Source organism: Danio rerio, chromosome 8 (assembly GCF_052040795.2).
Source record: "Danio rerio strain M-AB ecotype USA chromosome 8, GRCz13ab, whole genome shotgun sequence".
Classification (NCBI taxonomy): domain Eukaryota; kingdom Metazoa; phylum Chordata; class Actinopteri; order Cypriniformes; family Danionidae; genus Danio; species Danio rerio.
In genome coordinates this window covers 1895001-1907292 of record NC_141028.1, presented here as the reverse complement: position 1 = coordinate 1907292, position 12292 = coordinate 1895001, and the positions used below count along the sequence as shown (strand labels likewise).

Here is a 12292-nt window from a genome sequence, read left to right as displayed (position 1 = left end):
TCCCCGTTTATCCAGCTGGAGTAAGTGCTGTTCTCCTCAAAACTACACTGCACTCCCGTCCCCAAAGCAGAGCGCGCTAATTCATTTAGCCACAGCGCAAATCAAAATATCACAGAGAGGAAAGCACACGGCTAATCCAGCTGAGAGGGTCAAGAGGAATATTCATCGTCTATTACTGAGAGACGCTTTCTGGAAAAACACGACACCACAGAGCAGCTGCGGACCATTCATTCACTCATTTTCATTCGGCTTAGTCTCTACTTCACAGCGGAATGAACTGCTAACTATTCCAGCATTTGTTTTAAGCAGCGGATGCCCTTCCAGCTGCAACCTAGTGCTGGAAAAAACACCCATACACTCTCATTCTCTCACACTCATGCACTGCGGCCAATTTAGTTAATCAATTCCCCTAGAGAGAATGTGTCTGGACCAATGACTGTATAAAATATGGACGACGCAACAGCACCTTTCCCCATTAAATGCTTTGAAGGTAAAACGCCTCCGTTATGGGTACAATCTGTTGCAAAACACTGCTGAAATTGGAGCCTGAGAACGCGCAGAAGGACTGCCTGATGGAGCCAGAGGCGGAGCCACCGAATCAAGCCTCCAACCAAACGCTTGTACATCAAATCAACCACGCCCCCCCGAACTGCTTACTTGACCGCATGTATCTGCACTATAAAGCCTGGATTATACTTCTGAGTCAAGCGACTGGTGTAACCCACGGCGCATGCAACACGAGTAGCTCTGCATGCTTCTGCGCGCTGTTTGTGTTGCTCTGCATTAACACTTCCGAAACGCTAGTTTATCGCTAATATCGCTATGTTCCACTGTGTCGAGTTTCTTCACCCGTGTTTTGTTCTTTCTGAACGCTTCCGGGATGTACAAGTGGCTCAAACTCGCTCATTTTGAGGCAGGAACCGGCGAACGTGCAACAACTTTAACTATGAGGTAAACACGAAACAAAACTTTCCATCCGGAGCTCCTTCACGGGACTTTACACTTGTAAATAATCGATTTATCGGGCTCGGTCACTCACACGGCCCTCGGTCCCGCCCAGTGGTACAAAAACGGCAAATAGGATGAATCTGTGCCGCATTTTCTAAACGTCCTATCTATATTTAACTGTTCGCTTGTACGGTGACTCTAAACTGTGAAAACATCTCTAAAAAAGGCTTTTTCGGACATGACATATTTGTACATCACTGTAACACGTTTTATTCATGACCATTTGAGCTGGTTTCAGACCTTAGCTTTTTCATTCATTCATTCATTCTGTCGGAGCCCTGAATTAGAAAGAAAGTAATGTATTTAATTTATTTTATTTTGTATTATTTTTGGCCTACTGTTTGCCAGCTGTTGTGCTGCCACCTATGGGGCATACTAGTCACTGCACTGTAGGAAAGCCAATATCAGCTGAACTATTCATTCATTTTCTTGTCCCCGACCGTCATTGGGTGATGAGCAAATCGTGCTGAATTGTAAGAAATAGATTTTACAAATTCATACAAATTAGCCACTAAATTAAAAGGTTACGAATTGCCGTGAGCTTCCGTTGGATAACCAGTGCCTTAAATGACCAGAACCATCTTTCGAGACATTTTTTAGCAAGTGTAAATTTATTTTTTTTTATTTGAGCTCAAGTCTTGTTCATTTACACGGAGGAGGCGGGCTTTATGACTTGTACTGCACTCAGCCCCCAGGGGGCGATCTAACGGCTGGGAGCGTCACTCAATTGGAGGCGTGTGGCACACTTGGTTTAGACCAGGGGTCTCAAACTCGCGGCCCGCGGGCCATTTGCGGCCCTCAGTGCAATATTTTGTGGCCCGCGCTTACCGCTGTACACTGACAGAATCAGCGGAGCGGGGAGAGAGAGCGCTCCCCGCTCCGCTGATTCTATCCGTACACAGCTCTCACTGGCATTCCCCGCCCGCCGTGTAAACAAAGGGGCGGGGATGCCGGTGACGTCACCACGCACCCCGCCCCTTTGTTAGACGCTGTGACGGGCGGGAAGTGTTAGGAGCGAACTCGCGCCAGCCAGAACCAAGGTAAGCTGTTCCCGCCCCAGCCTGCCACTTAGCTACCTATCTGCAGCCTGCCACCTACCTAGCTACAGCCTGCATCTTTTATATATTATAGGTAGATACAGACTGGCACAGACTGATGTGACTGGAGTGGGGTGGGGGTGTTTTATTTATACATATATACGCCTTTTTTTTTAGGTGAGGGAATGGAAGTTTTGAGTGAGTCTAGACAGGTCTAGACTTAATGATGATCATCTTCAAGCCATACTGAGGGTCTCAACTGCTTCCGCTCTAAAGCCAAATGTGGTTCAGATTTGTGAGAAGAAGCGCTGTCAAGTCTCTGGCAGCAAGAAGTAGGCAAAAGATGCCATGTTCAGAAGAACTGTTCATAATCTTCACTCAATGTTCTATTAATGTTCAGGACACTTCATGTTCAGAAGAAATAATTAAAACTGTTAATAATGACATTTGAGGACTTTTTTTTTGTGAAATCCCTTATGCGGCCCAGCCTCACCCAGACTTTGCCTCCTGCGGCCCCCAGGTAAATTGAGTTTGAGACCCCTGGTTTAGACTGTAGGGGAAACCGGAGCACCCGGAGGAAACCCACGCCAAGTCAGGAAGAAAATGCTAACTCCACACAGAAATAACAACTGACCTAGCCGTGACTCAAACCAGCGACCTTCTTGGAGTGAGGCCACCGTGCTAATCACTGAGCCACCGTGCCGCCATATTAATTAATTGATACAGGAAAATAGTGAACGGACCAAAAGCTTGACTATTGAAATAACAGGATGCTGTGGAGGTCTTGGAGAAGCGCCGGTGTTCTCCATATTGATGATGATTTGTGATTGTGACGCTTGTGTGAGAACCTGAGCAGGTTTTCTATCATGTCAGAAGTAAATCCAGAAACTGAGAGCAGCGTCTGCTTATAAATCAGGCGTGTGGAGATGAATAAACTGCACTAATGTTATTTGCTCTGCTTTTGGAGAATGTGCTGAATGTGTTCCTCCTGTATGGATGTATGGGTTTACAGCCTCCGCAGGTTCACACTATATTGAATTTACAGTCTGACCCAGATACAATGGGCTCAGATGCGCTTCCTGCTGTTTTATGACTTCTGGATTTATTGGAGATGTGCTCGGCCAATATCACGTTATATGACTCTTCCAGAAGAGGATTCTCACCCTCTGTCCTGAGCGAAACACATTGTTTGTCTTTTTAAGGTTCAGGACACCCTAGAGCAGTGGTTCCCAACCTTTCTATGCCGGAGACCTCCTTTTTTTCCTGGAAAATATTGTAAGGTCTCCGCCACATTTAATGATATAATCGCTTGTATAAGTAAATAATAACAATAATATGAATTCCTTACGCCCTATTCACACGGGGCTTCAGCGTCAACGCTTGACTGAAGGCGTGTCCGAAGTTGGGGCTGAAGCGATTGTCATAAAAGCGTCAGCCAATGAAATCCAGTTAGCAATAGGCCACTGTCTGAGCGGGTGTATTTGCATACAGCGATCTGATTGGCTGACGCTTCCATTGGCGCTTGAAAAGTTGAGCTAGTCCCAACTTCTGCAGCGAGCAACATCTCTGAAGCGGTGCCGACAGATCCACAATGCAGTTCAGCAACGACTGACGTCACCCATTCAAAGTGAATGGGAAGCGTTGACGCTGACGCCCCGTGTGAATAGGGCGTTACATTTATATAGCGCTTTTCTGGGCACTCAAAGCGCTTTACACAATGGGGGAATCTCCTCATCCACCACCAGTGTGCAACATCCACCTGGATGACGCGACGGCAGCTATTTTGCGCCATCTTGTGGAGAGGAGACACAGCCAATTGAATATGGGGAGGGTTAGGAGGCCATGATGGAAAGAGGGCAGTGGGCAGATTTGGCCAGGATGCCGGGGTTAAACCCCTACTCTTTATCGAAGAACATCCTGGGATTTTTAACGACCACAGAGAGTCAGGACCTCGGTTTAACGTCTCATCCAAAAGCTGGCGCTCACAGAGCAGAATATAGTCTCCATCACTATACTGGGGCATTAGGACCCACACAGACCACAGGTTGAGCACCCCCTGCTGGCCTCACTAACACCACATCCGGCAGCAACCTAGCTTTCCCATGTGGTCTCCCATCCAGGTACTGACCGGGCTCGGCCCTGCTTAGCTTCAGTGGGCGACAATGTGAGAGTGGCAGAGAGCTGGCTGCCGGCAAAGTTTGCAGTAATGATGACAACAAATGTTGTTTTCAAACAAACGGTGTGTTTATTACTATATCTAGATATGTTTATGCACAAATAATAGCCTAACGTTTCCCAGAGATGGATTGCAGCTGGAAGAGCATCCCCTGTGTAAAACGTGCTGGCGGTTTATTCCACTGTGGCAACCCCAGATTAATAAAGGGACTAAGCTGAAAAGAAAATGAATGAATGAATATATACCAGCCTAATGTAAAGTGAAGTTTATTTATAAACTAATTTCGACAGGAGCACGCACTTATGATTGATAGCACCTGGTCCACATTAGCTAACACTGGTTTACCAATCAGACGACTCCTTAACCACTATAAATAACCAAAGTATCTTACTTCAGCCATCCTTGTCTTGAAGAATCCCCCCTTCCACCCCTACTCCTCCCATGTCCTTGTCAGGGCAGCACGGAGGCCTAGTGGTTAGCAGCATTGCCACGCAGCAAGAATGTCACCGGCTCGGACACTTCCTGGCCAGGTTGGCATTTCTGTGTGGAGTTTGCATGTTCTCTCACGAGGTGAAGGTGTTTGCATGTTCACTCACGAGGGTGTTTGCGTGGGTTTTCACCGGGCTCTCCGGTTTCCTCCCACAGACCAAAGACATGTAACATAAGCAAATTGACAAATCTAAATTGACAGCATAGACACTTCATAGCCATAATCTACTTCCAACATTATCAAGCAGGGGAGTTCTCGAGACCTACCTGAACTCGGACTCTCCTCTCGCCCTGCAATGGGAAGGAGCCCTGGGCTCGAGGATCTCACGAGTTCAGGGCTCTCTCCCGGGACAGCGTGCCAAACTAGCTTCATAAACAATCATCAGCTAAGGGTGAACTCTTGAAATATAAAGCAAAACATCAGTGGGCTATTTATAACTGAAAAGCGTAAGCCTTTGGCCTTTAAATTGACCCTATTTGACATTCAATAACAAAAATATCAGTGTTCACACTGGTTTATAAGGGAAAAATAATATAGGCTACTACCATTCAAAACTTGCATGTTGTTTGTTATGCTCTATCAATTACTGTGAGGATTGCTGCGAGACGAATCGGTGAGACTCTGTATTTTTTGTGGAGGATGGATTACAAATTTGTCCATTTTTGGTCAGCTAGGGCAGTGCTCCTCAACCTGTTTATCACCATCAACGCTTGACAATTTTACTGCGGGCGGTTGGGGGTGTTTCGTAGGTTGCTATGCAACCATCAACCGTTTTCTCAGAGGATGACAATCTGACAAAACATTGCTGTCACTCTGATACAAGCTTTATTTAAGGAGAAAAGTACAAAGCTCTGCAGTGTTGGTGTGTTCTGTGATGGAGAAAATTAGTGTGCAATGAGTCAATTCTTGTCGCATGACTTGCATGACCTCCATTGGAAACAACAAACTTGTTCAAACTCTAGAAATACGCGATATGCGAACGGCCCTAAAAGGCCGCCGTCATTTGCGATCTCCATCAGTTGATCTTCTTGCACAGCCATGCTGGATTCACCTGATTTGTTGACAAGTGGGTTGTGGATCTATTCCATGGCAGTTCGCGGGTCGTTCACTGGGCCTTTTTCCCTTAGCAAAGAAACTTTCCGAAGACCTCGGTTACTTGCTCATTATGCCGCTTGTGGGTTAAATTTGGGGAGATGCAATTGAGATCGTTTTTTTTAAATAAAAGACTTTTCAAAATAAAAGATCGTTCAGACTTAAATAAAAATAAAACGGAAATAATTAGTGATTTCTTGTGCGGCCCGGTACCAATTGATCCACAGACCGTGGTTGAGGACCACTGAGCTAGGGGATCATATGAACTAAGGCAACATGATCAATCTCTTAATTGTCCACTGCTAAGATTTTTTTTTTTAAATATAAGGCGACCCCCCACAAAGCTCGCTGACCCCCCACAAAGCTCGCTCACCCCCCACAAAGCTCGCTGACCCCCGTGTTGGGAACCGCTGCCCTAGAGTACTTTCTCTGAGATGCTAATAGATGTGTGTGTGTGTGTGTGTGTGTGTGTGTGTGTGTGTGTGTGTGTGTGTGTGTGTGTGTGTGTGTGTGTGCTGAACATCAGTTAAGACAAGATTAGCTTTAATTGTGGGGGGAAATTGATAATTTTGAGCTTTTGTCAGCTATTTTCACCTTATAACCAACTCTCAGGATCTGAAGTGGGACATTCACATAGACTCCATCGTGAAGAAAGCCCAGCAGAGACTGTACTTCCTTCATCAGCTGAGATAGTTTAACCTGCCACAGGAGCTCGTACAGTTCAACTCAGCTGTAATCCAATCCATCATCTGCACTTCAATCACCGTCTGGTGTAGACTACAGTGAATAGTCCGGACTGCTGAACGAATCACTGGCACTACCCTTTCTACACGTCAAGAACTGTTCTCTTCCAGAGTGAGTAAAAGAGCTCAAGAAATCTCTCTGGACGCCTCGCACCCAGCACACTACCTGTTCCAACTGTTATCGTCTGGTCGGCGCTTCAGAGCACCAAGCACAAAAACAGCCAGACACAGGAAAAGTTTCTTTCCTCAGGCCATCTACCTCACGAACAGTTAAATATTCCTCTATTGTGCAATAAGCATGTGCAATACTTTCTCATACGCACTTGTACACAGCACCTTACGCCAATATACAATGCAATGCTTTCGCATTTGTACACAGCACCGTATAACCTGTATATTTATAACAAATTTGTTCATACAACTCAACATCCAGATTTCTTGACTAACTGCATCTCCTCATATCTTCTTTTTTTTCTCATATTTATTTTGTGTTGTCACTTTATGTACATTGGAAGCTTCTGTAGCCAAAACAAATTCTCTGTGTGTGTGAAGCACACTTGGCAATAAAACTTATTCGGATACGCGGCTGTCAATCAATTCAGTACACTGGGAAACGACACTCATACATCAAGTTGCAGTCGGCATCAAAATGGGAGGGATATGAATTCTATTTTAATGTCGGGAAATTAAAAAAAGACACTTACTGTGTTTCTATCACTCCAATATGACTGTAGACACTATACCACACACAGATCTGTACAAACAGCTTACAAAAGATGCTTTTCATCATAGGTGCCCTTTAAACCCCTTACGGTTTCTTTCTTTGCATTTTAACTTTGTAAACTATTAAATCATGCGTCTCCTTATGGTTTGTGTCTCCTTTTGTAAGCCGACTGACAACAGGTCTTTGCCCCCCCTCTTTTCCCCTGCTCTGCTGGCCACGCCCACTCCTCCCTCTGCTCAGAGCTCCACGCCCATCATGAAGCATTTTTTGAAAGCATTCTGAGGCAGACTTGAACTGAAAGAGGGGGTTTCAGGACCCTTTAACTTGCTTTCTGTCATTAAATAGTCTTAAAATAGTCTTAAATTAATCACAAGTTCCAGGAATAATTTTCTGATATGCATACAAACAAATATAAGAGAAGTAAAGAAAACCTCAAACCCAGCCTGAGAGTCTCCATTACACTGATGTATAATGTGTAGTACATTGAATACAGGGAAGAGTGTGTGTGTGTGTGTGTGTGTGTGTGTGTGTGTGTGTCTGTCTGTCTGTGTGTGTGTGTACCTTTCATTAATGGTCCAGCTGAGACACAGGATGCGCGTTATATGTGTGTGTGTGTGTGTGTGTGTACCTGTCATTGATGGTCCAGTTGAGACACAGGTTGAGTGATGTCAGATTCCGGCACTTTCTCACCACCTCCATCACAGTCTCGTTGTTGAGCTCCGAGATGTGCCGCAGGTCCAGACTGCTCAGGTGCTGAAGCTGAACACACACACACACAAACACACACACAGTCAGAGTGCCGCCGCAGGTGCAGTAAACGATGCGCATTAGTCACTGAATCCTCCTCACTGGAATATAAACTGTGCCATTATCATCTGTGTGTGTGTGTGTGTGTTTGACCTCTGCTGCTGACACAAGTGTGTGTGTGTGTGTGTGTGTGTGTGTGTGTGTGTGTGTGTGTGTGTGTGTGTGTCTTTATAATCCAACAAACTGTGTTTTCAAAAGGAAATGACCATCATGTCAGTCAATGCCAATATTCACATTCAACATATCACTGATTAAAAACCACTGAAACACACAACAGTGGAAAACAACACTACAGCTCTGATATTTAGCTTTGAAATGATTTTAAAATACAGAAGTACTGCCTTTAACATAATACTTTTAAGAAGTATTTTTTAAAATATCAAAATAGCTAAAAAACAATCGATTCTGAAGACAAAATGTATTGAAATCTTTTCAGGTTTAGAAATATTTTTACAAATTGATGTCTCATATTCTTATTATAGTTGACTTACACTATGCAAACACAAAATTCATTAATAAAAACCAAATTAGCTGAAAATATTTTTAAACAATTACAATATTCTCAGTTTGTATAATAATAATAATAATGAATTAATAATAATAATAATAATGAATTAATATTAATAATAATAATAATAATAATGATGAGCAAATGAGGCGGCGCGTATGACACAATATGCGCAAATGAGGTGGCGTGAATGACGCAATACGTGTAAATTAGGCAGCGCGAATGACGCAATGCGCAAAACAGGTGGCGTGAATAAAGTGAAACGCACTAATGAGGCGGCACGAATAAAGTGAAACACACAAATGAGGCGGCGTGCATGACACAATACATGCAAATGAGGTGGCGTAAATAATGCGATGCGCAAAACAGACGGCGCGAATTAAGTGATACGCACAAATGAGGCAGCGCGAATAAAGTAAATGCATAAATGAGGCGGTGCACATGACGCAATACGCGCAAATGAGGCGGCAAAAATGATGTGATGTGCAAAACAGGCAGCGCGAATAAAGTGATACGCACAAATGAGGCAGCGCGAATAAAATTAAATGGACAAATGAGACGGCACGCATGACGCAATACGTGCAAATGAGGCAGCCCGAATGACACGATGCACAAAACAGGCGGCGCAAACGAAGTGAAATGCACAAATGAGGTGGCGCGAATAAAGAGAAAAGCACAAATGAGTTGGCATGAATAAAGTGAAATGCACAAATGAGGCGACGCGAATAAAGTGAAATGCACAAATGAGGTGGCGCACATGACTTATTACACGCAAATGAGGTGGCGCGAATAAAGCGATACGCAAAACAGGCAGTGAAAAAGTGAAACGCACAAATGAGGCGGCGCGAATAAAGAGAAACGCACAAAAGAGGCGGCGCGAATGACACAATACGTGCAAATGAGGTGGCGCGAATGAAGTGATACGCACAAATGAGGCAGCGCGAATAAAGTAAATGCATAAATGAGGCGGTGCACATGACGCAATACGCGCAAATGAGGCGGCAAGAATGATGTGATGTGCAAAACAGGCAGCGCGAATAAAGTGATACGCACAAATGAGGCAGCGCGAATAAAATTAAATGGACAAATGAGACGGCACGCATGACGGAATACGTGCAAATGAGGCATTCCGAATGACACGATGCACAAAACAGGCGGCGCAAACGAAGTGAAATGCACAAATGAGGTGGCGCGAAAAAAGAGAAAAGCACAAATGAGTTGGCATGAATAAAGTGAAATGCACAAATGAGGTGGTGCACATGACTTAATACACGCAAATGAGGTGGCGCGAATAAAGCGATATGCAAAACAGGCAGTGAAAAAGTGAAACGCACAAATGAGGCGGCGCGAATAAAGAGAAACGCACAAATGAGGCGGCGCGAATGACACAATACATGCAAATGAGGTGGCGCGAATAAAGTGAAACGCACAAATGAGGCGGCGTGCATGACGCATTATGCGCAAATGAGGCGGCACCAATGACGCGATGCGCAAAAGGTTTGGTTTTCAGCAGTGATGTCGAAGGAGCTGCCCTTCACTTTTTCTGTAACAAGCTACAAGCCGTTTATCTAACTAACTTGATCTTACTCAAACAAAACATTGATTCAAAAGCTTTTCTTAATGGTATTACTGTAGTAGAATATAGCCTAAGGTGGATATCTAGCGTTTTGCAAAAAAACAATAATAAAAAGTTATCTTATGTTATGTTATGCACATTCTGGCCAAATCTAACTCAGAATCTTGTTGTTATTAATCAATATTTTATATATTATTCCATATATTTATGATGTATAGTTTTTTTAACCAATTTAAGATGTTTGACAATGTTAAGATTAATATGTTGCATTTTGGCATGGTTTTTGACTTATTTACAAACTATTTATGGACATAAAGTTAAATAAAAAATATCCTGGATTTGAAAAGATTGTGTTCCTGGCCTTCACTGAGCTCAAGTAATAGTTTAATGTATATGAAGTTGATTGTTCATGTCTTAAATAATAATGTCAAATAACCAACATTTCTCAAAATGGATATATCTCGTTTTGCAACAGAACTCTTATATAAATATGTAAATAAATATATACTCTTATATAAATATATTTTATAAAGTACAATTTTATATTTTTTAAAAATATATAATATATTTTGTTGCAAAACGAGAAATACCCAAATGACTTTTAAAAATCTTCTAAAAAAAGGAATATATGTGAAAGTCATTTGGGTTTTAATTTGAATCAATGCATCAGCAGACGGGAATGCGCGCACACACACACACACACACACACACACACACACACACACACACACACACACACACACACACACACACACACACACACACACACACACACACAGATGAGTGAGAGTGAGCATCATGTTTTGTGACTCTACAGCGTCTGCATGCTGCGCTCTTGACCTTAATGAAAGCAGAAATGTTGGCTCGACTCAACAAAACGTGCCCGAGGCTGAATTACCCATGATTCCTGCTCTGCTCTGACCCACAGGTCCAGGAGGAGAATTGGAGGAACCCAATAACACAAAAGGTGACGCCTGAAAAATGTCAGGGAATGTGTGTATAACGGGACATAAATTACAGCCGTCACATTTACTCACAATACTGCAGGAAACAGCACACTGTATTAACCCTGCGCAGATCCTACTGTACACAGAGTTATTCACGATATATACACAGAGCTGCTGCATGGTGTGAGTTTCATTCAGTTCATTCAGTTTCAGTCAAGCCGTCTGTCAGGTGATTGATAGTTTAGACTTTATCAACACAATAAGCCGAAAAGAAAATGAACGAATAAATAAGTAATTAAAAATTTAAATATAAAGTGTACTTTTTTTTATATAAAAAAAATTAATTAATTTAAATAAATGAAAATAAATTTTTAAATATTAAAAATAAATAAAATAAAATAATATAAAAACACAATGAAATAAAAAGTTTAATTAAAAATGATTATTATTAAAAATAAAAATATATCAAATTAAATGAAAAATTGTATAAAATTGTAATTATTATTACTATTATTACTACTATTATTGTTATTATTATTATTATCATCATCTTTACTAGCATTATTATTACTGTTATTTTTTTACACAATTTCGTAATAAAATAAATTTTTGTAAATAATAAATTAAAATAAAAGCAACAATTTCAGCAAGTAAATAAAAAATTGTAAACAAATAAAACAAAAATATTTTACAATCATAAATAAATTTTATTAAATATAATATAAAAAATAATATAAAATAAAAAACTAAATAAAACACAAAAAAATTACTATATTAAAATAAAAAATATATAATTAAATTAAAATAATTATTAATAAATATTATAACTATTATTATTAGTAGTAGTAGTAGTAGTAGTAGTAGAAGTATTATAACCATTATCATTTTTACACAATTTTGTAATAAAAAATAAACATTCAAATAAAAAGTAAACATTACAATAAAAAAATTAACAAAATAATATAAAAATGTAAGAATTTTTTTTTATTAAAAATTAGATTAAAGAAAATATTAAAATACAAACATTGTATATAATATAATATTTTAAATAACAAAATAAAATAAAACAATAAATAAAAATATTTTAAATAAAATATATAAAATTAAATTAAAAATGTAATAAAATAGTAATAATAATAATAATAATAATAATAATAAATATCATTAGTAGTAGTAGTAGTAGT

General features: G+C 41.0%; 1 protein-coding gene across 4 annotated transcripts in view; it reads right to left on the bottom strand.

Annotated features, from left to right (window-relative positions):
* Positions 1-12292, bottom strand: part of fbxl17 (F-box and leucine-rich repeat protein 17) — a 379419-nt gene that overhangs the window by 248442 nt on the left and 118685 nt on the right. For 2 of the 4 annotated variants that reach the window (XR_015497408.1, XM_087264114.1), the window contains exon 8: positions 7899-8029. The exons of 1 other annotated variant lie outside the window; for it this stretch is intronic. Coding sequence is in view for 1 of the 3 variants with exons in the window: in XM_087264114.1 (XP_087120240.1) it covers positions 7899-8029 (131 nt within the window). In the remaining 2 variants the exon portion in view is untranslated. Of the gene's footprint in view, positions 1-6122; positions 6152-6192; positions 8030-12292 lie in introns of those variants that run through there. One more of the 4 variants, XR_015497409.1, reaches the window with a different exon arrangement.